Raw genomic sequence first — 25,239 nt, forward strand, 5'->3', positions numbered from 1 at the left:
TTTTTTCAGGAAATTTACTTTGATCTCCTGAAATGTTGACTGACAACTGCCAGTCATCTTTAAAGGCATCTGCTCATCGCTTTCATGTGAAAAACAGTAGTCTGAATTAATGAAACCATAACATATTATTCATAAAGAAGACAATTAACTTGCTGGAATTATTTCCTACCTTTGTAAGTTACTGCTAGCCTTCCTTATTATCTTACCCTCTAATTAAAGTTAAACCGAGAAAATGTATTTCAGTGTTTTTTTTTAACTGGTAGCCCAACAGACTATGCAGTACCTATGAAATAGCTCAGTTTCAGAAAGGTTGGTGACCCCTGATTTACTCACTGTCAAACATGCAATCTCCAAATATTTAACCTAATTCTTAACATCTTGTGTTTCCTCATGTAAGCCAAACAACTCACATCTGCCAAATTCTGCAGAAAGAATTAGATGTGGGGATCCTTTCTTTCAGTAGGTCACTTCTAAAAACAGTGTCTAACTTTTTGAAGTGACCATAATTTTCATCACATGGCTAAACTGACAGGAACCTCACAATAGACTAGCTAACAAAACACAAGAGTACACTGTATGTGTATGCAGTTCCTGCAGACAAATGAATACGAATCTTTACTTTTTAATTTTTAAAACAGTTATTTATTTTTAAAAATAAAAAATCAACTAAAAAGTGTCGCTATTTCATTGTCACTAATAAAAACAGTACGGAAGCACTGAGTCTTTGAGCATTTTAACTGCTCTTCAAGTATGTTAATTCAATTCATCATATATACATCTGCAGTAGGGAAAACCATTGTGACAAGAGGGGATCCATTAGAGTGACGCAAAGTTGTCAATACCATCCGCTTCATGGCAGGACCAGTGTTACCGACTCCACACATCTAAGGAGTAGTTTGACCCAGTGACAAGTCTGATTACAGAGTAAAGTAGCTAATGTGCAAGCACCCTGTCCTTCAGGGTGTAGTGAGTATAGAGAGGGAGAGTTGGTCAGAAGCTGGGAATAAAAAAAAAAAAAAAAAAAAAAACAGTTTAAAGGAATACTTGACAGAATAACTAAAAATACACAACCAGGAAAAACAGAGAGAGAGAGAACAAAAAACAATTGTGGGCAGACTAAAATTGAACACTAGTGACAAATGAAATCTAAAAGTTAAAAACCCACTATTCAGTTGTGTTAAAAACAGCAGTGACTTCAAAACAATACTGTTCCAATGATCACCAAAACAATTATAAAATTAATTTGTCCTTGGATTCCATTTTCCGCATGTAAACAATAAGACCCACAGGAGAGAAAGTGTGCAGTTCTCTCAGCTCACCCTTTAAGCTACGCTTTGATCACCTCCACAGTTCATGCCACACTTGCACCGAAGCAATAAGGTTGATGGCAAACGTCCCGCTTTTCTTCACCTCATTGGACTTCACTCTTTTAAAAACACAACTCAGGAGGCAGTAAAGTGACAGAGCTTTGATGATGCTGAAGCGTTTGACTGATGAAATTAACCCCTCAATGCTGTTAATCAAAAATGGCCCATATGAACACTTCTCCATGGCTGTTATCTGGGGTGCAGGAGAAAGCAATGCAGATACTCTGAAATCGCATCCCAGTGCCTCCAAAAAAAAGCCAGGACCATTACAAGTAGCAGTGTAGAAAGTGTGCGACTGCGTGTCTTCATGAGAGGAACCACACAGTTGGCCACCGTGGACACAAACACCAAGAGTACGGCCATGACGGCGAGCAGCACATTGATTAGTTTGCCCAGAAGAGTTCGTGCCGTAGCGTTCTCCAAACCCTCCAGCTGCACCACCTGCTGCTGCTGTTGCTGCAGCTCCATCTTGGAGATCCGTGTCTGACAAGCCTCCAGTGCCTCCTACAGGTTGGAGATTAAAAGAAGAAAATATCAATAAAACAACTTGAAACAGAGATGAAATAAGTTTGTAGTAGGTTAGGCCAACCTGTATGTCTCTCGCTCTTTCATATGACTGGTACGCAATCTTCTCCTCCATGCTAGCTAGTTCTTGTTTCAAGTTAAGTATTTCATTCTGGTGCAGCTCTGTCAAGTCATTGAGTTGTTCTTCTAAACGCTCACACCTGCAAAATTGTAAGACAAAGGGATGATTTTCTACCCAGAATGCAGTACTTCTTTTAATTCACTTTCTCTCAAATTGGTGCAAAACATACAGTTATTAGGTCAAATAATGACATGATTCATTTACACTGTTCAACTTCTACAGCTTTAGTCAAATTAAATTCAAGACTTTTTATTGCCATTTGAAATTAAATTTAAGACCAACTTCACAGTAAACATAATTTGGGGGGGGGGGGGGGGGGCATCCCATCAATTACATTGCAGCCGTGCAAACGGCTGTCCAAAATCACAAGATGACAACAAAATTAGCCAGAAATCTGTAAAACAAAAATACAAGAAAAATCTTTGTTGGAATGCCAATTTTTGTTAATTGACATTTTCCCATGTTGTTTATACATTTAAAAAAAATTGTTACCATTTATTTTGAAAGGTGAGACTAATAAACATAAAATCATACTTATGTGTTAAAATGTAAGACTTTTGAAACATTGATTCAAGAAATTTGAATGACAATTGAGGCCTTATTTTTAGATTTATGAATTTAATGCCTTTTAACACTTTTTTAGAATCCGTGAGAACCCTATATTTAAGATCACCAGAAGCACTATTACAGTAGCAGCAGGAGGAAATATACTGATGCAAAAAGAAAATGCCATGCTTGGAAGCCAGTATACTGTATTCTAACCCATACTACTGCCAAACCCTGAGCAGTTTGACTGTGTATGTTTAGATTTTTACTAAACACTCGATACTCAGGAAGTATTTCAAAGTGAACAATCTTTCATTAATCTTCTATACATGCTGCTCATCATAGCCTAGGTATGGATGGAGCCTGTATTAGTAGACTGGGGGTAATAGGGCAGTACCTGTATCGTTCTTCTTGCAAGGCCTCCATGATCAAAGTATAGTCCCTCTGGTAGTGAGCTTTTAAACTCTCAAAAGACTCCTCTAGCCGACCCTGGTTTTCTCGAAGCTCTTGGATATTATGGAGTATAGCATCAAAGCCTGGGGCTTGGGCTTGTTCGAGTGTATTGCCCTTGGAGCTCGGGGGGCCTCCTGGGGCCCCAGGGGTGCTGTTAGCTCCTGCAGAGCCAGAGGTTGCGCTAGAACAGTCATCATCGCTGCCATATTTTGGGCTTGATTGCAACTGTCCCGTCCCAAGCGTCCTTGCACCAGCAGGTCCAACGCCTTCATCTCCCTGGGTTTCATCTAGAGAGTCTTTCAAAGCTGCGATGTTATCAGCGCTGCCAAACTTGTTGCGAAAGAGGGAAGCTATTTCTCTTGGCTTGGATACCACAGCTCCAGCAGCTGAATGGGTGGCATGAGAAATGCTGGAGAGACCACCAGTTACCTGTAATGGAAGGTTCCATGTCAGAACGTAGAAGGCTTCAAACTGTTATGGCTACAAAAACAAAGCCTTAAGACCATAAAAATATGACACAGACAGTGTTTTAAAACCTGTTGGTCTGGTGAAGGCCCTTAGGGCTTTATCATAACATACAGTATCTTATTTATTGTTCTTAAGCGTAAGAAAGCTCCACTTAACTTTTTCCAGTGTCTAGGGGTCAACTACAGCTTGTTTGTGAGCCAGATCAGAAAAAAAACATTCTTAGGCAAATAAAACTACTAACACTAGCTGTGTTTCCATTACAGATTTTCGCAAAAAAAAAGCTATGTTTCTAATTGTCGACAAAGTATAATTGCACTTTAAACGTGTTTCTGTTGAAGGATGTTTTGGGCAGTAGCCTTGTAACTCCCATGAAATCTTATCCTGCAAAACTTCGCTGCAGGAAGACTGGTGCTCCAAATCATTTTATAACACTCTGTATTCCTTTGTTGTTTCACATCTAATGTGGCTGTAATAATTCTTAAGTCTAATGCTAAGAAATGTCCCGGTCTCCTCTTCTGTCTACACGTACTAGGGCTGTAAGTCAACCAAGGAAATGGTTGGTCGACCAAGACTATGGCACACGTAGCGATTAGTCGACCAAAAGGAGGAGGATGAGGAGAAAGAAAAAGAGAGACAAATATTTATTTTTGGCTTTTTGTGGTGCCGATTTGCTTTAATACACAGACCGTTTATGATATGATCTTTATTCAAACTTTGACCAGAACTCGACAAAGCAAAAGTGAAACCTACAGGTCCGACGGACAATAGGTATTTATATCCGTGCTCGACCTGAAACCAACAATCAACCTATTTTGTGTCTCCATAGAATTTTGCGACACATTTCAATATCAAAACATCTGAAATTCCTCCTCATGAACTTGTCAAAACTTTTCAGCGATAATTGAGTGTTTTTTTTTTTTTTTTCAAATTCAGGTGTTTCCAGTACCAGTTTTTATTGCACTATTTAGACTTTGCGCATTTCCAAGGGAAATGATAATGATGTACTTTCCATTTAAAAATCATATTTCCAATCAACTTAGGTGCAACATATTCGCTAACAAATATCTGGATGTCAATACAAAGTGTTTAACTTACGCTTTTCTCTGTCATTTTTATACACAAATCATATTTAAGCGTACTAAATTGGACATTGATTTATCTCACAGACCTTGAGTTTGTGGTCTATTGCAAATAGGAATTTTATTTTCAGTGTTGTTACAAAATGTGTGTTTGGCAAGGTGAAAAATCTAATTCTTCATATGTACTTTAACCTTTTTTCAAAAAGGAGCTTATAAAATGAGTTTGAAGGTTATCCTCTTTAATAGAAATCGATTAAAAAGTGTTTCTACATACCCCCTACAATCTGCTCACAAACCCTTAGAGGTACACATACCTCTGGCTGCGAATCGCTGCTTTACTGTATGGAAACATGTTTATATTTAAGACATTTAGTCAAGTTTTCTACAAAGTACTTGGGACATCTCACATTAAATATGTCAAAAGCCTAATAAGGACATAAGGGTGATAGAAAAAAAAATAACATTATGAGGTTTCTTCTTTTTTTGGGGATTATACGTCTGCATTACCTATTTTTACCACTACTTATGGTCACGTAGCACATTGAAATTGAAGGTATTCATTTGTGGTAATTTGAAGTAACTGAAAGATAGGAAACATACCTTTGCTCCTACACCCTTTAGTCCTTGGTGCATGTCTCTGAAAACATCTTTGGGTTGCCGAGGGATACCGTTGTGCTCCACCTCTCGGAGCTTTCGGTGGTAGTGCTCCAGCTTTCTCTGCAGCTGCTGGATGGTCTGAGCTGACTTTTGGTTCTTTTTCTCAAACACTTGTTTGATGCGTGCACTTTGCTGCTTATCTGCATTGTTGGCGAGCTTCAGGTATTCTGCCACATTGTCATCGCGAGCAGTTTGTTCAATCTTGATTTGTTCTGTGAGCTTGAGGATCTTCTGTTGTAGCTGAGCGATGGCCTGTTTAGTGCGCTGGGGGTCTGGAGTGTTGTCCACCACATCGTACCCATCTGCTCCATAGGGGAGAGTGTTTGGGGAGACCGCAGGACCTGATCCATCGTAACGATCGACCTGTACAAGGAGTGGAAAAGTTTTGGAGAAGAGTATAAAATATGGGAAAGAAGTTGAAGAAAAAATGTTAAGATTAAGGTGAGGATGCATTTAGTTAGGTAGGCAGTAGGCTTGGGCATTATCCAGATTTTGATACCGTCAAACCTCCTCCCTATTTTATGGCTGTAGACGGTATTACTGTGACTAATTAAAGAATATGATGTAAGGCTCAGGGTGCGTTCATACCGAACTCAACTATGTGTGTGTTCTTTGCTCATCTGCACAGAGCGAGTTTATTTACATTGATCCCAAATTTTCCAAAGCACGATGGATTAGTGTGTGTGTGTGTCTGTCTGTCTATGGAGCTGAGTGACGGGGGAGAGAGAGGACTGATCACTTCTTTTCCCTATTCTCCAGCCGTATGTTTACAGCACTTATCATAGACAGCGCCGCTTTTACGGTTTAAATGATCTCAACTTAAAGAGTCACAAAAGGATGATTTCACTCAGAATGTAGGCTTATTCAATAAGTTAACTGCTTTAATTTTGCCCCGGTAAGCTGAGGAAGCCTCTCCCTATTCTGCAGCCGTCTCACTGTAGCGGGAGGGAGGGGCTATTACCTCGGCTCTACAGACTGAAGAATGAGGGAGTTGTCGCTTGAAGTCCCTTGAAAAGTTCACATTTTTCAACTTTAAGCGACTAGGTCGCGCTTGACGTAGTCCCTCAAATCACGTCGCTTGAGCGGAGATAACTTAAGGTTGCGTCACTTACATTGATTTTAATGTAATCTAGTCGCTTCAGCGGAGCCTCCACCCTGTTACTTAACGACAACCCATTCAACACTTAAGTGCTCCTGGACATAGAATCATGTTTAAGCATTAAATACATTATATTTAATATTTAATCCTTGTCTCCTATATAAGTGCATTGCATTTTTTTTGAAGGTATTAAAACTGATACCGTTGCTACAAAGACTTATATACTGTATATCTCATTTATATCATTACAAGGACTCCATCTCTCATGCTAAATCTCAAGATTACTCTGCTCTCATCTGCTCAAACACTGGCAATATCTGGCAATAGCATCATTCAACCCCCTGACACTTTTCTCTCCCACTTCAACTCATCTGATACATGTAACTCCCTCCTCAGTTTCTTCATTGATTAAGTTAATAAAATCCACCAGCACTTACCACCCATGACCTACCCCCTCCCGTCTTCCAAACCTCTTCAGCCCATGCAACCCTTTTCCTCCTTTAAAATCCCCCCTGTCAGAAATCTCTATCCTCATTAAAAAATCCAAACCCTCTTGATGTCAGCTCAATCCCATCCCCACTGTCCTGGTCAAGTCTTGCCTCTCTTCTTTGCTTCCCTTCATATCAGCAATTATGCACTCCTCCCTGTCCACTGAAATCGTCCCCTCTCTCTATAAAATCTGCAGTCATCACCCCCATTCTGAAAACACCTGGTACAGACCCCAATGACTTCAATAACCTCTGCCCCATTTCAAACCTTTTAGGAAAAATAGTCACCTCTCAACTATGTAAAAATGTGTCTTTAAAAGGTGTTAAAAACATAGGATGTAAAAATGTGTTTTAAAAAGATGTTAAAAACACACAAAGATTGTTTTAAAAAATATTTGTGCACACATTCACAGATAAAGATGTTTAAAATGTATTAAAAATATGTTTAAAAACATACAAACACATTTAAGATTTGTATGACATTTATTGTTGAAACCTTTTTATGGCCGACAAATGATTCCAAGTTACTAGTTAAAAAATCTAAATGTCCAAATTATAAAGTAAATGCTAGAAAAAAAAGGGTGTTTTTTTTTTATCTGGTTAACCTGCTTATTCAACCTCCGCTGAGACACCAGCTCCTCTTCGTCATTCCACCTCTCTGTGTACATTTTCTTAAATTACGATACATATAACATTGTTTCTAAAAACCAGCCAGAGAAAGATAAAAATGTAATCAATCACAGAGCCTGTTTACCCCTTTGGCCTTTCTCTGAGCTAAAGAACAGTTAGAGACAGCAAATGTTAAATTTAGAAAGGCTTAAAGCACGTAGTGACCAACATTCAAAGGCAATCAGTGACCTTGCATTACTGACAGCTCGTCTCTCTATTCTGCCATACTTTCAGGCACTAAGCCATTAAAGCTCTTTTAACACATTTACTTAGTTCACTCTGTCTGGATGCTTTTGAGCAAGTGTTAGAGGATGAGTCAGTGTTTTTTTTCGCCCCCAAACGTATCACAATAAATGCACAGCACGCTGCATGAGCACACAGTGACTAATTCAAGATTCAAAATAATTTTATGATTGTAAAAATTGGTTTGGATCATTGTTTTCGAGTATTGGAACTTGAGTGCATGTTGCTTTTACTGCTTCAACATGTAAATTATTAATGTTGCTGACAGTCCGCCCTACCGCCGAATGAATTTATTGTAACAGCCACTGAACATCACAGTGAACTGAACATTAAAAAATGTGCTTTGGATAATGTGGGGAAAGTGAAAGCTCTCACTGCTTTAATAACTAAGGACGGAGGCGTCATGGTCTGCAGGACTGTGTCCAATCGTGGAGGGAAATTGCATGGGAGTGAGTGACAGCAGAAGTCATAAATCTGTTGAATATTTCTTTTTATTTATACATTAATATTTATATATAAAATAAGATTGCTGATTGTTTAAATAAAATAAAATTCCGGTAATAAATGGAAGTTTGTGGACCGAGGAGTGGTGCTGGCTCGAATGCATTCACGCTAGGAAGAGCGAATAAACAACACAATAAGGTTTAAAATGTAAGATATCGCAGCCAGTTTTTAATCGTAGTTAATAATGAACTGCACAAAGTTGTCAAATCAGTGGTTTCTTCAGGAGCAATCACGCACAGAACTCTGAGGCTGACAGCTGACGTGGCTGACGTACACACACATACACACACAAAAAGTAAAAATCCGCCAGTTTATGATAAAAATAAACAATAACTCAGAGTCCGACCAACGTGATCTCTGCTGAGGCGATGGTGCAGGGGAGCGGAATATCAGTCTGTTTCCAGTAAAAAGTGACCACAAAAAGATGTAAATGGACTGATATGCAGACGCGAGCAAAGTTCATTCACTGATATATAGAATTTTTTTTTTTTTAAAGAAAGTCGATGACAATATTTTGGTTTTACGTGTACTGCCATGAATTGTCAGTCTCTGTTTTTGTGTTGCAGAGTGGTACTTTTTGCACATAAAACAAGAAAAATGGTCTTTTAGGTATGCCCAGAGTTAGCAAAATAAAAGCATAATTATTTTTCAAACTGCATATTGTCTTATATCAATATCCCAGTGTCGTATATCGTTTTGTCAACTTTGTATACACTGTATTGCCCCACCCCTAAAAGATTCCCATTTATCCATTTGGCTGAAGTACCAAGTACCAGATAAGACACATTCTATCAAGCCTCAGTTCAGGACCACGCAGATACCAAAATAAGACACAGGCGCTGCAGCTTACCAATAGCGGTCTTGTTGTTGTCTAAACTTAGTTTGATTGAACCCTGTGGTCTTTTTCAGCAGCGTGTTTGGTTACTCTGCCTTGAGTCTCCTCTGGAACATTAGTTTTCATATTGCTCTGGCACAGAAGAAGCAACCACACAAGTCCTGTGACTTAATCCACTGTTTCTTTGTTATGGTCAATGTATTTATAACATGACAGAGCTATACACTAACTTTTCCAGTGGTGGCACTGGTGCGGCCAACTGAAAAGGTTGGTCGCACCAACACAGCACAGAATTTGGTTGTACCCTTTTTTGAACTGGGGGGGGGGGGGGGGGGGGGGGTGTACAGCATAGCTATGCATGCTGATGAATTGTTGACTTAACTTGCGAACCATAGTTTTGTATGAAGTTAAGATTGACAATGGCTTGAGATATATTTGCAAAATGTTTTCAGGTTTTAGTGACAATATTACATTTTTCCGCAACAAGCAGTGGCTGAAATAACAGGTCATTTATTTTATATAATTTGAAGAGAAATCGTAACTAAATGTTTTTAAATAACAGCAAAGCTGAACAGTTTACATGTATTCTGTTTTTTTTTTTTTATTTATTTTGCAGAAATGCTATACTTGAATTAACTTAACAGTAGCATAACTAACTTAGCATCTGCATTGCTTCACCCCATGGAATTAAATTCAGAGGGTCCAGCTCTTATAGTGGGGTCTCCTAACCCTCTTCCCCTGGTCAGGGGTCTGCAACCTTTACACTCAGAGGAACCATTTAACCTCATCTCACCTGGATTAAAGTCCTCCTGGAGCTGAAAAATACCTTCTCAATGAGGACAGTACAGTGTATTAAATTCTATACAGTTAAAATTATATAGAATGTTTTATCTAATTTGATGTGATTTATATTGATCATGTAAATAAAAACTTAAAAACAGTTTAAAATAAAATAAATTGACATCAAGAAATAAAACAGTATCTTACATCTTCAAATTCTTACACATCTCAGTTTACATGAACATGTTATATAAAGAAGATTTTTTTTAGTCAATGTGTTTGAAAGGCTACAAAAAGTAGCATGAATTTGATAACACATGATCGTGTGATCAACACATGCTAATTGCTCATTTCTTGCCACACATAAAGCATTCATATTTAACCTGCACATTGGTGGTTAAATGAATCTGTCCCCACACAATTAAAATCTCTATTTTCTTCCAAAATAGTGTTTTTGTTGGTTTAGTTATTTTACCAGGGATTTAAAACTTAAGGTTAGCCACGGGTGCAGGAAAGTTGATGGTTTGTAGATGTTGCAAGAGTTGAAGTAGGAAGGTGCTGAGTCATTGCACAATGTGATTTATTTTAGGTTAACAAATTGTTGTGTCTTGATTTTATTTTTCATTAATAGCCTCTGTAAAAAAATACCTCCTTATTTCAATAGTTTTTTTTTTTTTAAAGCTATAGGGAGCCATTGCAAAAGAGTCAAAGGGCCACATTAGGCCCCAGAGCCACAGGTTGGGAGAACTGCAGCTGAACATCTGGCCTGGTATCATAGTCCATCAGTTCTGGTCCCTTGATGCTGATTCTGATGAGCGTGTACATTATCGCTGCACTCGGCACGTTCTTCCTTCCTTTACTGCTGCTCTCAATGTGAGCTCGCACTCAGTGAAGGGCTCGTTATGTCTGGCTCCGTTCACTGACCGCGCGCACTCCAAAGGAGCACATTGGTGTTTATACTCAGCACATTCACCTTTGCATTACCCGCAGCACTGCGGTCAAGCCAGCCTCCACTCCGAAATCCTCGGTCAACCTAGTAACCAGCCAATTATTGATGGTTTTACGGTAATCCCGCAGCGCAGAGAGAGAAAGAGAAGTGCACTCTGTGGAACGTGATGGAGCGCTCAGCCGCTCCGTATAAAATAACGTCACCCTATATGAACTCGCACGAATGCGACTAGATAAAATTTTCACTTGCCCACACTGAAAATATACTCGCATATGCGACCATTTTGGTAGCAGTCTCGAGCCCTGCATGAGGAGGACTTCACTGCACTTGTGTCACAAATGTGGTCATAACTGATGTTACCAGTATCCTCATCTTGTGTAAAACTGCCTCTTAAACAGAACCTGATAATAACAGATAAATAGAGTCGAGCAGGGGATGCTAATAGCATACAGGGTAGGGGGGCTGCACAATTAATCAAAATTTAATCGTGATCACGGTTTTGGTTGCCACAATAAAATTAACCTGATCGTCAGCAATATTTACATTTAAAATGTGGGCTCTGCTGAATTTAAAATCAGGCATTTTCTCAACCATTAGTCAGCAGCAGGTCTGAGTAATTTGGTGGATTCTATAATAGTGTATTTATTCAGTTAACCCTTGGTACACTTTAAATTCTTGGGTTAATTTTTTTTTTTGGTATAGTTTTTTGTTTAAAGCTTTACTTTACACTGTAAACTGTTCATATATTGTTTTTTTTAGTAGTGCAAAATAAATACAGATTTTTCCCAAACATGGTAAATAATTGTGATTATAATCATGATTACAATATTGATCAAAATAATCGTGATTATTATTTTGGCCATAATCGTGCAGCCCTAATACAGGGGAACTGTGCTTTGAGGCACTGACCTTGTCCTGTTCCTCTGTGGAGTGGTAACCGGAGGTCAGCAGCATGTCAGCTAGTGCTGGACAACTGGGTGTATCTGTAGTTGAGGAGGAGCGTGGGCGCCCAGCCTGGAGCAAGGCCTCATGGGTGCTGCGCCGGTGGATTTGTGGGCTACCCTTCTGCGGAGGATCCCCAACTGTACCAGTCTTGCTGCGGCGACTCTGCAGGCTGGTGCCTCGCTTCATCATTGGTGGAGCCCCTCGGATCTGCTGCAGAACACGGCTCAAAGCTGCGGGAGGGGCGGAAGCAGCAGGGTTGTCAGAATCCACTTGAGGGGCTGAGGAGGCAGGAGGCTCCCCCACCTCAGACCCCAGATCAGTGGGTTCGGAGGAAGGGGTGCCTGCAGAGGAAAGGGCGGTGTCATGTGGGGAGACGGAGGAGCGTCGGCGCTGTGGCTGGAAAAACTGCTTCAGGCCATGGCCCAACGCTCCCATGTTCTCCAGGGCATTATGGGTGATTTTTGATAGGCCATGCTCAGACTCCGAGCCCCTCCTGTCGACCTCTGGCTCCGCTCGGCCTGCAATGTCTGGCTCGTCTGGGCTCTGCTCACTACTACCCTGATCCATCAGAGACCTCCAGTTTCACAGTGGGGTTATACTTGGGGAGGGGTCCAAAAAACTATCAGTACCCCGTCGACACCTCCCCCTCTGAGAGGCTGGTTGTAAGCCGGGAAGCAGAGGGGATGGCGCTCAGTTGGACCTTTTGAGTGGACATGCATCTGTGGCCTGTGGCCAGGAAAATAAAAGGCATTATGACATGCAACACAGTGTGACAAAAATAAAAAAAACAGGTGAATGAAAAATTATTCTGAAAGTAGGTTGGTACTGACAGACCTTCAGTACGAAATAGATTTATAATTAGCAGGTGTTTAATTTAGCTTCACAGTATGTGGCAGGTCTGGTAGTGTCAACCCAACCTGAAAAAACAGCTAATCAATAAAAATGAAAAAACTTTAGGAATACTTTCTGAAATGTAAAACTGTTTCTCATTTCCAATTTTTTTGCATTCATTTCAGAAGGTACTCCTAAACTTTAAAACATCTCTACAACAAATGAAAAATCTTGTGTGGTGCTTAAAAACATAAAAACAAGTGTGAAAAATGTCAAATAAATCTAAATTATACAACATTCAATGATTTTCAATGATAAATGTCGTGTTTTGTGGAAGTCACCAGCTTCCTGTTTGGGTCTTGCATTAAAATACAGTAAACACTTACATACATTACTCATACATACATTTAAAACCATGTCCAGTTGTTTACAAAGAGAGACAGTGTCAGACAGAAAGCTTACCATCAGCCGAGCCTGCCCTCTTCTGACTCAAAGGATTTGGGATAAGCTAAATGAAACACAAACGCAGAAAAATGTGAATAATCTACCCCAGAAAAAAATATGTTGGACAAAATACACATGCAATCAAAATAAATAACTAATCTATAGGTATGTATTGTTTACAGGTTTAAATAAACGTTTCAGATTGGGGCACTGGCCTTAAGTGTTGTTGGGTAAATACTCAAACAGTTTTAATTATGCAATGTAGGACAAAATGTAAAGTCATGGCATGAACTCAGAGCTCAGATCTAGTCATTGCACAGTTCATCAGAAGCACAAACTGATCTGGGAAATAGTTGCCTGAAAAAAACTCCTGCACAGATTGGCTTTGCTCTGACTAATGGGTGCATACCTTATGAGGTTTCAAGGGAATTTTTTTTGGTATTCAATTAAAATCCCCTGTAAGCTGATATCCAGAGTTTCTGAGAAATGTCTCGCCCTAAACAGCCTCACTTCCTCCTACTGCCTCTGCCAATCTACCAGCAGCCACGCCTCTAATTGTCTGGACGCGCATCGCAGAACATAACAAGATCGCATTGATATAGGTCTATGGGTCAGGTAAGAGCCAAAATCATATTAACCTGTTTGCTGTTGTGATGCGCGGCCTTGTTTCCATGCACAGTTCAGCATTCACTTCCAATGACAGTCTCCACTACAGGAAGCCCAAGCCTATTGGCTGGGTAATCACGGCGCTTGTTTCAATTTGTATAGGGGTCTATAGGATGAAGGCGGGGCTTATATACATTGACGTATATGAACGGCAGTAGACCATAGTAAAAGACTAGTTGGGTATTTTTTCGCATTTCAAAAGAATGATACATAAACATAGATTTCTCAGAAACTCCAGATATCAGCTTTAACCTCCCCTGGTGTTTTGTAGAAGAGAATGATAGGTGATGAAAAACAGTTTACGTTCATAAAAAGCATCTTATGGAATAATGAATACGAGTCTGTTTCCCACCCATTTCTAATCAAAAAACAATCATGAAACTTCATACTTTACTTATCAACTGGCAACAAATGTTAATCGTTTGATTGCATAATCACACCCACAAACATCCACTCAGATCTTTATGAGATAAGACTGACTCTGTCGTGTGTTGACTGTTTTACAGACTAAGGGTAAAATTACACAATGCTTTACAGTGAAAGTATTTTTGTGAAAGCGAGGGTCTGATGACTGACTTGGAGAATTGGTTATTGAATGACGAAATTGAGGGCAGGTGAGGAGTATCGACTGTTCTTTTAACTGTAGGTTCACTTTTATTTGCATAAGTAGAGTTAAACAAACACACTCCTCTCCAGAGTCAGTGTTTAATTTGAATAAACAACCCATTACATACAATGGAAACGCCACCATAACATATTTAGGGCTGTTTAATACAAACTAATGCACTGACGGGCGGATTCACTAAGATCTGAAATAAAGGGAGATAAACCAGTTGCTTCCCTAAAGCCTTTAGTGACGCAGTTTCCTCACCTGCTGCATGGAATTCACTAAGATTGCAGCAATGATTAGTGCACGTGCAGAACTAGTGCCGACCGTCCTTATTTAAATGAGCATTTTGTACGTGTTGTGTTGAACACTGAGGGTGATTTCATGAATCACATTGCTCCCCCAGCATAAATTTTTTTGCATTTCCTCTTCCCATATTTTTGCTCTCCCTGGGAGGTCCGCCGATAATGCATATTCTTTAGGGGGGAAATGCACTAAATGGATTGAGGGCGCATTGGGGAGTGCAGCAGCGATGCACTCCTGATTCCCTGGGCTTTGTACTCCTTATTAGCGCGTGGAGTGACGTAGGGCTGGGCGATATGGCCTTTTATAAATACCGCGATATTTTTAGGCCATGTCACGATACACGATATATATCTCGATATTTTGCATTACCCTTGAATTAACACTTTGATGCACAAAATCACACCAGTATGATGATTCTATATGTCTACATTAAAACATTCTTGATCATACTGCATTAATATATGCCAATTTTAAACTTTCATGCAAAAAAGGGGATATCACAACTAAGTCAAAGTTGACATAACTGTATTTATTAAACAGTGAGTGGCTCAAACATAAAATTGTCAACAGAAAGTGCACGTTCTGTGCAAAATTGTCACAGAGACATTTCAAAACAAGACATTAGTGCAGGATGCAACTCACATGGCATTTCAAAACACAAAATTAAAGTGCACTTTTTGTACATAATGCCACTACAATATTTTAAAACAAATAGTGCCCTTTTGTGCATGTTGTCATTAAGATGGCATTTCAAAACAACACTAAATTTAAGTGCACCTGTTAGAGCCATATCATTATTATGTCAGTATTTTTTATGTTTAAATATTAATATGTTTGGAATAGGTAATTTTGAAATAGTTTTAAAGGTAATATTGTTTAAATATTGATTTATGTTGACGTTTTTAAATGATCAGAGTTTCTGTGCTCCATTGGTTTTGACTTGCTGCTGTAAACCTGGATTTCTACCGTAAAGTGTGGGTTAGTGTCGAAAAGTGAAGGAAAACACAGGCTGGTGAAGTCCATGCGGTCAAAGGACAGCAGTTTAGTGAAGCAGGACGAGGAGCAACAGTGTTTCTGACCGTAAAAACTGTTCAAACCGTCAACCTAAACAGTCAAAGTGGTCAGCATTGTCAGCGCCAGTGCCACCGTCAGTGACGTCATCGTCGTCATCACCGTCAATGACGTCATCGCCATCGAAAACGTCATTGTCGCGGTCGGACGTCAGTGTGGTCTTTACGTAAGGATTTATTATTTTTGGGACTTTGAGACTGAGCTTTAAATATAAGGACACTTTGATTTTGGAACTTTTATTTTAGTTTTTCTATTTTTTGTGGATTAAAGAGTCAGATTGATTCATCCTACGCTTGCCTCTTTTTTCTTCATTTTTTATTGGATTATGTTTGGAACAGACGAGTCAGAAAACTTCATGTCCTGCAAGGAAGTGGTAAAACTTCGTTTTTGTGTGTTGCCACTACAGCACCTTTTGTGCATAATGCCACTAAGAAATTTAAAAAAAAAAAAAAAAAAAAAAAAAAGTCCGCGAGTTTAACGGTATGGTCATTTTCAACACCGCACAGACTACAAGCTGCGATATATCGAGTATATTCGATATATCGCCCAGCTCTAGAGTGACGTTTGCACACGTTTTAATACCACTAAAGCTTTAGTGAATCCGCCCCTGATACTATATTGTATTTCCCTTCTTCAAATAGATTTTCAAAGTTTTTGTTGGTGTTGGCTTAATGCTTACACATCCTAGTGGCCTTTAGGGACCTGCAATGAACTACAACTATCTACTACGTGGGTGTGGTTTTCTTAATAAGCAAGCAAAGCAGCAGCTCTTTTGATTTAACGCTCTCTCTGTTAAAAAATGATTATCTTACAAGTTTAGCAAAAGGATTTATCCGTAAACTACAATTTTTTTTTATGTAACAAACTGTAACAAAAGAGGAATCTAAGCCTAATGTTACAGGGCTTGCAAAAGCAGGTGATGAAACATGAATGCAGTAGTTTTTTTTGTCTTAGCAAATGTTTCATTTATTTTGTATAATCCCAGATTTTCTTAATAAAAATCCCAAAAAATTACTGACAATCCCACCCCAAGTCCCAAAAGATTGACCATTACATTGGTTGTTTAGTTTTTTTGACAGCATAATCACAAGAGCTAAAGCCTGATAAGACAAAGATAAAATAACAAATTCTTCACAGTGACAAGGGGACTAGATCTAGAATAAACACACTATGACAATTGCGTCCAGCAGGCACAGCACAGAGTGTTCCCCCTGAAGTGGGTCAGCCAATGCTCATCATACTCTGTACGTAATGCACCAAGGTCGGCTAATCTCCAGAGTGCTATGAATGACAAGAGGCATTTCAGACTGAGAGGTGTTAAACAATTCAGCTCAATGTGAAAATCTCAGTTGTGCTGTGGAGGCAGTCAGTGTTTCATTCCTTTGTGCAAGCAATGATTTTTTTAAAAATCCTACTTCAGCAAGATCATCATCCCACATTGATACTTTTTTAATGCACACATACCATTTTAAAGTTGGCATTGAGATAATAAAAAGCAATAAAATGATAAAGAGAAAAATATGGAAAGGGGGAGGGACTATCTAAGAACCAAAATATACCCGATATCAGTGAAATGTGGTGGTGGTAGTCTATGTGACTTTTTATGTAAAGCCGAACATTTTCAATTTCAAAATTTCCCAAAACAGGTTCAGGTTATACCCATTTCCACGTCACGTAACACAAATTCAGAAGTTTTTACTGGCTATAAAACTTCTCTCATACTAAAAATGCTGAATAGAGTTATTAAGAGTCAATTACTGTTAATAATTTTACATTTTATATGTTTCAGAAGATTTACAAAATCAGGATGGTTACGATGAAATCACGTGAGATTACATCGCAAGAGTGACGTTAGCCTCAATGCTAGACCCTAAGCACCTGTTTAACGGGAAAAATACCATGGAAATGTGTAACATGGTCCCAAGACATAATTTATGAAACCTTTAATTACTGCCAACTGGCAAAACACCCTCATGTTTTGCACGAAACCCTGCGCAGTCGTGTGACTGGCTTCGGTCATGACGGGTCACCAGGTACAATGACCAGCGCCTTTTAGGAATTGAATGCAGTCACAATGATCTAAACCACTTGCTCATCACAGCACATTAAATACACACTTCAGATGAAGCTCATCATTCTCACCGTAACAGGTAGCGAGAAATTTGGAATGGGATTATCGCTGGAATTTGTCCCATTTGTCAGACTTTCTAGGCATGAAGTAGAGCTGGGCGATATATCGAGATTCGAGATATATCGAGTTTTCTATTTTAGCGATATAGAAAATTACAATATTGTCTATTTATTTTTATAGCTTATTTTGTATCAAAATACTCATTTTAGGAGTCTCTGCTTGCGTTACTTCTCAGAACAGCATGAAAAGCAGTTAGAAAGATATCTTAACCCAGACCTTCCCCTAAAGCCACACAACAGAACTCACTCACACGTGCTGTCCCTTATAGGAAAAAAACCAAAAGCGTCACATATCGTCCAGGTGTTGGTTAATAAATGAGCCTGTGTGGCATTTTGTAGGGATGTTAATCACTTGTTTCATTCTGATAAGATACAATGTCAATTATCACAACCATGATTCAATATTTGCCAATGTCACAAAGCCTGCCACGATACCATTTAGATTTTATTCATTTTAGAGGCCTGCGATTGATATCAGACGATAATCTGGGGTTTTTTCACATTACACCATAAAAACTAAATTCTCCCAAAACATGCATGTAAGGCATTTCTGTGTCATGTCGGGGCCTAATTTTAAATAAAAAGAAAGAGAGAGAGAGAGAGAGAGAGAGAGAGAGAGAGAGAGAGAGAGAGAGAGAGAGAGAGAGAGAGAGAAGGTCAGATTGATTTCTCTGTTTTAGTCAATCACAGAAATACAGAGGCTCTACTGGACCATCCTGTAGTAAAGTGCAGAAGAGACGTTAGCTATTGAGTAGCTCACTTTGTCTCAGTACTATTACCCATATTTACTGTAGGGCTGAATTGAATCATTCCGTAGTTGGACTTGTTCGAATACTAATTTCCTTTAAGGTAAAGGACCCGTGCAAAGACTTTGTTTGATTCTAATTCAATCTCACTTGTAGATGAATAAACATAAATAACCATAGAATTAGTTGGACATGTCTCAATGCTGGCTTGTGTCGAACTGGAACACTGCAATAACTCTGTAACTGTTTCGTGGGATGACAGGGTAGTGACACCTGGCACACGGCTTGCATAGATTTCACTTGAGGGTGCACAGAGATAAAAAACTTTTTCATCATCTGAACATCAACAGACATGATTGAATAAAGTGCAGAGTGAGAGCAGTTTAGAATCCTATCTATGCTTCCTCTCGTACACTAAAATCTTTGCTGGAAATCAACATAAAACGCATGGCTATTAAAGTGTAGCAGTTAGAAGACTTACCCCCACATGTGACCATTAGCAGCACATCTGACCTGTGAATTCGTTTTCACAGAAAAAAAGACCTCAATAATCCAAGAGAAATTCCAGTACCGCTTCTGCTGGGTAATTGTTCCTATTCCAAGTCTTTGCAGAGTGACGGTCAAATGTCAGTCAGCTGTTTCCCACATTTAGAAAAATCACATGCTGTAAGAAAGATAGAAAAAAAAATGCAAGCTTAATTTGTATACTTTCCATTGAATATTTACATACATGTTTAACAACATCAAAAACAGAGAAGACATTTTAAAAAAGAAAAGGAACACAAATACAGAGTCTTCACAAAGGATCCCACACAGTTTACTCTAAATAATCCCACTGGTTAAAATACCATTAACAATTGCTCATGGATGATCCAGTGTGGTGCAGACCAGAGCCGTTTAGAGAGAGAATTTTTACAGAAATGGCGGTTCATGGAGCTTCACAATAGTTTCCGGAAGTGAGCAGTTGACTATTGTACCACAATGTAGCTAGAACAGAGTAGACACTTAGTGATGCACTTTTGAACGGTAAGACGTTTAAATAATCATATTGGATATTATTATTATTATTATTATTATCAGCGCATCTAAACCCATTAACGAGTAATTTAAAGCATGTTAGTGGATTATTATATTATATATATATTAACATTATGTACACATACATATGATGCTGTACTGTATAAATATTGTAAATCAATTCAGTTATTGATGACAAATTACGAAAATCCCAGTTATGTCTCTCGGAATCAAAGGATTCAAATCTTCCGAGGAACTATTTGAGTCTACATGAATCACTTGACGGTCAAGCATTTCGAACTTCCGTTGTCGCAACTCTCTTTTCTTTCTAAACGGCTCTGGTGCAGAAACACCATAAGAGGGAAGTACTGTATGTACTGATGCTGCAAGCTGGTTAGCAACTTCATCACCAGTTGTCACTTTTGTATATACAGCTGTTATGAACCTACACATTCTGCTAAGTAAATAAAGTATTTAAAGTAAGTATTGCAGTGTTAGTGTTGAAAATAACTGAAAATAATCAGAAGAAGGCGGCAGTAACTGTGCCTCCCCGTAGAGTGCAGTGTTCTGCAACTTGTACACATACATTTCTAATCAGTTTAATTGGATTGAAGTGGATTTCTTCAAATTAAAAGCAGACGAAAACTAATTAAAATCACATGAATGCTGCCAACAGATGACGTTTTGGTGAAATGGTGATGATGAAATCCGATCCCTTAAACAATCCATTCAGCTAACTTTGTGCACTGCAGCACTGGACTGTACAGTGTTGTAATCATGGGCATCGAACTGGGGGGGGTAAAGAGACGAAGGCTTTTAGATTATTTATATTGGAATGAAAATGGCCCTGTGTGAAAATAAGCTGGTTGTTAAGCACAGTTCTGCACTAAAAACAATTATTCATGCTGCATTAGGGCCCTTTAAAAACAGTGCAAATTAGGGGTGTCTCGATCCGATATCAGCCTGAAAATAAATATCGGATATCAGATTCAAATTTCCGATTTTTCCCCCCAAATTCATTTATTTATTTATTTGATTTAATTGTAGATTAGGGATGTAACGATTCACTCAACTCCCGATATACGATTCGAGTCACGATACTGGGTTCATGATACGATTCTCTCGTGATTTATTTTACAAAATGGGACTGTAGACCAATGACTGAAAAACATTCCTTTATTTTTGGGGGAGAAAAACTAGAAAATACTGTACTATTTTCCTTTTATTTTTCATTGTCAAAAGAATCCCTTGATAAACTATTCAAAACAATGCAATTTAACTAAAAATAAATCCTGAATGAAATAAATAAACGAATAATACAAATGAAGAAGAAGCCTATTGATGTAAATTCTGGTTCTACAGTAAACAATGCAAAACTGCATAATAGTTCTTTTTCTTTTTAAAAGTGCAACTGAAAATGTATTTTGTGCCTTAACAATTGAATTTTAAAAAAACAGTCATTGCACTGTATTTACCTCACATATTTGTTTGGACCAGCAGGGGGTGCTGATAACCCAGTGGTCGGTTGGCATGCAGCTATTCTTGCAGTGAAGAAGAGATCCTATGCGCTAGCACACAGAGCTAATAGAAAAATGTGACTTTTACAGATATTCACGTAATATTACAGATATTCTTTCGGTGCTAATGGGGTAAGGAATCATTTATGAACATGTTTAAGAGTAGTAGGTGATTCCGCCCAACGCCTATGCTTCTGGACAAGAAAAGGATAAATAGAAAGCACCCTCTGCTGTTTAAAAAAAGTACTGCGATTCAATTTTCAGAGTATCATATGAACCGTGATACCTATGAATCGATTTTTAACTGCCTTACGATTAATCGTTACATCCCTACTTTAGATATTATGTTGAAGGTTAAAATGTATGTAACCAATTGGTTCATAATAAATGGGTCAGTTTTTCCAATACCTACTGTTGCTGACTATTGTTCTCTGTTTGAGTACATAATTTACAGTAGGGGCCCAACAAGATGGTTTTTACCCAGGGCCCAAAATGTGGTGCTATGCCCCTGGGTGTCATCTCTGTTAAACGAAGCCTCCATTCTTACTCATTAGGTTTTGATTAAAGATGGGACAACATATCATGTGACAAGATATCGTAGTAGGAATAAGGTGCATTATGTATAACACCATAATGACCATATGCCTCATACAGGTGAAAAATATCTCCAACCAGTCATTTACCTCCACTCATCCTCCCTCCATAGAAACTGCTCAAATCCAGAGCTTTATTACACATGCTCTCATTTTTGTTCTGCACAGCCCCCTGGGGACTTTCAGTGTAATTAAATGTGTAACAATAATTAATGGTGCCAAAGAAGCCTCCAGGTACAATCAGCAGGTCAGAAACCGGGATGTAAAACATCTACGTGTAAAGGAAAGAGTAAAGAAGGACGTAAACAGAGCAGGTGAATGTGAAGGGCTCTCACTGCATTATACAGTCCCACCATAAGATTAGCACCCCCTTCACTGACACCGGATCAGCTCAAAACAACCAGATTGATAAAACGTGACATTAAGGCCCCTAATACAGCTTGGGTCACACCCATGAGTCCTAACAGCACCCAAAGGTGGTCAGTGAAAGGTTATTACTAGTATTAGCCTGTTGGTTACAGGTGCATACAGTGTCATAATAACGTGTTAGGTAACTCTAGTCACGCGTCTGCCGAGAATAAAAGACAGACAAACTGTTTTTAACAATAAACCATGTGTACTAGTAAAAAGCAGTACTTCAGAGTACCTTTATTAACTTAACAGCAAACAGTGTGAGTCAACGCTTAGCCGGAGATAAGAGGGGAATTAGCAGCTCGTTTGCTAACTCTTTCAGACACTGCCTTTAAACTCACCGCTCTTACACCTACATCCAAATGATGTTTGTAGCTTGACGTTTGTAAACGTGTGGAGCTGATTGTGGCTAAAGAAGCGCCCACGCGACCCTCGTTGGCTATTTTTGGTGGCTTGTCTCCTCCTCTGGAAGCTAGGAGCTCATGCTAACGAACGGTGCCGGAGGGCGTTGCATTCGTTCTACGGCGCACACCGACATGAGTGTAAAAGCAAGAATATCTGGTAATACTGTAGGGCCCGCCCTATAGTGTATACAAAACAAATACACAAAATATCATTTTTGGTCATTGATTATCTGCACGTATGTTTAAAAAACAAAATAACGTCATTATAATGTAAAACAGCTGGTGGTATGAACGTTCGGTAAATGGTCCAAGTAATATATATTTTTAGGTAAATACATTTCTGGGTAAATTTTATTTTGAAAATAATTTGAGATTTTTTACTTTACGTTTGAAAGTTACATAAATTGGCCTTCATAAAGCAGGAGGTAATAAAAGTATTTAAAAGAAGGTGAAACACACAAGATAAGATAAAAATGTGAGAATTGCTCAGACTCTGAATAGAGACCTGGGTAATGAACTCATTACTAAAATCGATTACACTAATGCATCGTCTCAGATTATTTTTTTATAGATATACATGCATGCAGATGTATTCAACCAGTTATGCAACAGTGCCATACAATACTTATGGGTTTCTGAATAACTTGCTTAGTGTTTATACAACCACATTACAGATGTATGTAATACCAACATGGTTTCATCTGATGTGCATCACACCAAAATGTAATTATGCATATTACCACTCATCTATGTCATTGAGATTCTATAAAACCTATTTGGGACAGTAAGCATTTAATAGTAGTCTTACGGGTGTTGCTTCTTAAAATGATCACCATCCATTGCCCTATGGTGAAAATATATAATGTAATGGAGGTTAACAGAGTATAATACTAAAACTTGTTAGAGATTGTTTTAAATAACATGCAATGTTATATGCATTCTTCTCCTTGGTGCATTGCTCCTTCTCACAAGGATACTTTTAGAGTTTGCATGTTCTCAACCAGGCTTGGATAGATTAACTCTGGGTTTCCTTTCTTCACCATTAAAACGTCACATTCGAACAGGTCACACCAATATTTAGCAGCGTGCTTGGAATGTACACTCTGACCTGTATCACTGTTCAATTGGTGGCAAAGCAGCAAAAAAACAACACATTTACCGCCACATTATTTACATGTTTTATCCTGTGACGGGTCAGTAAGGCCTACAGACCTACTGAAAAATAATATGTAACTAATGTGATACCTTTTTTGCTGTTGTACTTTCTGCATTATAAGATGCCACTTTGAAATTGGCAGTAATACTTAAAAAATGACAACACTGGGAGAAGTACACTCATTCATTGTTTAAAGTTACATTTTGCCTTTTTTTTTTAAAAATTTATTTATCTGTGTTTACCGTTTAAGATATAAGCAACTTTATTTATGAATATCTTTTTTACATTTTATTTCTGAAATACAAAATGCCTTTTCTTATTTATCAATGGCGTTACAGTCCTTATGTTGACAGTGTTACTAATTTAAGTTTCTTGTTTTACTTTAGTAGTGTTTTTCTTCTTTGTTGTGAATCACATTTTGGGTGTTTTAAAAATATTTGATAATGAACAGTATACTGTATATCAATGTTCTTATTTCATATATTGGCCAATATTTCTACTATCGAGAGACATATTGGATATCTGTTTTTTTATTAAACAATATCTGTTAAAAATTGAATATCAGTCAGTAATATTAATAGCATCTATTTGGCATAACGACTACAATAGATTCAAAACACCTGGGTTGCAAACATAGTTGGTTGGTTGTAATCTCTAAATTAAAAACCAATTACATTTATTTCAAGGATACATATTAATGTTAATAAAGGAATTCTGATTCTGATTATGTGTGATGGCTCTGAAAAGTTGTTCTGATCTATGCACTTGGATTCCACACCAGCTTCACAATAACGCATTTAAGTCAAAATATTCGACCGACAATGTGCACCTGATCCAGGTGATGTCTCCAACGCGTCGCCCTATCCAGTGATCGCCTCATTACATTAGCAGAGCCGCATGCTCTGTGATCGCTCCGCATGTAAACACCTCTAAGCCTCGCCCACCCCAAACACCCCGGGAGGTAAATCAGTCACAGCCTGAGCGTAAAGCCAGTCTCTGCTCTGTGTGTGTGGCTCCAGCAGCGGTTAGCTACAAGCGGAAAGGACACCTCCACCAGGCGGCATCCACAGCCGTTATCCCCCAGACATCCGTACGTGTCCCTCCACACGACAACGACATTTCATTCAGTAATTGGTAAAAAGTGTGTTTAGTTCGTCAGTTTAAACTTACGTGAGCGCTGAGAGGATTGTGTTGATGACCGTTCATTTCTCCCGATGGAGGGCACGCCCACCGTGACGTCACATAGCGTGCTCGACGTCAGAACAGCTGAGCGGCGGAAAGATCTGCGCGCTCTCTCTCTCTCTCATTCAAAACAACTTTATTGGCATGAGAAACAAGTGTGCACTGTGCATTGCAAAAAACAAGTGTGACATAACGATGTACATACAAAAATAATGTATATTAAAAAAAAATAGCGAAATATTTTTGTTGTGAAAAACAATACATAGAAGGGGAAAAGGTTATGTACAGGGTTTTACATAACAATATTCATACACATGCATCCGGTTATACAAGTACATACATATATACATACATGAACACAGACTATCTA

General features: G+C 38.6%; 1 protein-coding gene across 3 annotated transcripts; it reads right to left on the reverse strand.

Moving 5' to 3' along the window:
• On the reverse strand, positions 1 to 24,973 carry tmcc1b (transmembrane and coiled-coil domain family 1b). Of its 3 annotated transcripts, none has more exons than XM_028447115.1 (8): positions 24,858 to 24,973; positions 19,071 to 19,253; positions 13,022 to 13,067; positions 11,693 to 11,958; positions 5,160 to 5,579; positions 2,957 to 3,441; positions 1,957 to 2,092; positions 1 to 1,871 (listed from the first exon to the last, which is right to left on the reverse strand). In XM_028447115.1, the coding sequence occupies exons 4-8, from the start codon at positions 11,915 to 11,917 to the stop codon at positions 1,557 to 1,559; spliced, it is 1,581 nt and encodes a 526-aa protein (XP_028302916.1). In that variant the 5' UTR covers positions 11,918 to 11,958; positions 13,022 to 13,067; positions 19,071 to 19,253; positions 24,858 to 24,973; the 3' UTR covers positions 1 to 1,556. The 3 variants fall into 3 exon arrangements, with proteins under 3 accessions (XP_028302916.1, XP_028302914.1, XP_028302915.1); XM_028447113.1 differs by having other exon boundaries at positions 11,693 to 12,454; XM_028447114.1 differs by lacking the exon at positions 24,858 to 24,973 and adding an exon at positions 22,469 to 22,630 and having other exon boundaries at positions 11,693 to 12,454.
• Positions 24,974 to 25,239: the final 266 nt, after the last annotated feature.

This window comes from Gouania willdenowi, chromosome 5 (genome assembly GCF_900634775.1).
Source record: "Gouania willdenowi chromosome 5, fGouWil2.1, whole genome shotgun sequence".
NCBI classification, from domain to species: Eukaryota; Metazoa; Chordata; class Actinopteri; order Blenniiformes; family Gobiesocidae; genus Gouania; species Gouania willdenowi.

Excerpts from the sequence above, each read along its gene's own strand:
- tmcc1b (XM_028447113.1), bottom strand. The coding sequence starts at position 12,295 with ATGGATCAGGGTAGTAGTGAGCAGAGCCCAGACGAGCCAGACATTGCA. Across the intron at positions 3,442-5,159 it reads TAAAGGGTGTAGGAGCAAAG|GTAACTGGTGGTCTCTCCAG; the intron begins GTATGTTTCCTA and ends CTTCCATTACAG. Across the intron at positions 2,093-2,956 it reads TTGCAAGAAGAACGATACAG|GTGTGAGCGTTTAGAAGAAC; the intron begins GTACTGCCCTAT and ends ACAATTTTGCAG.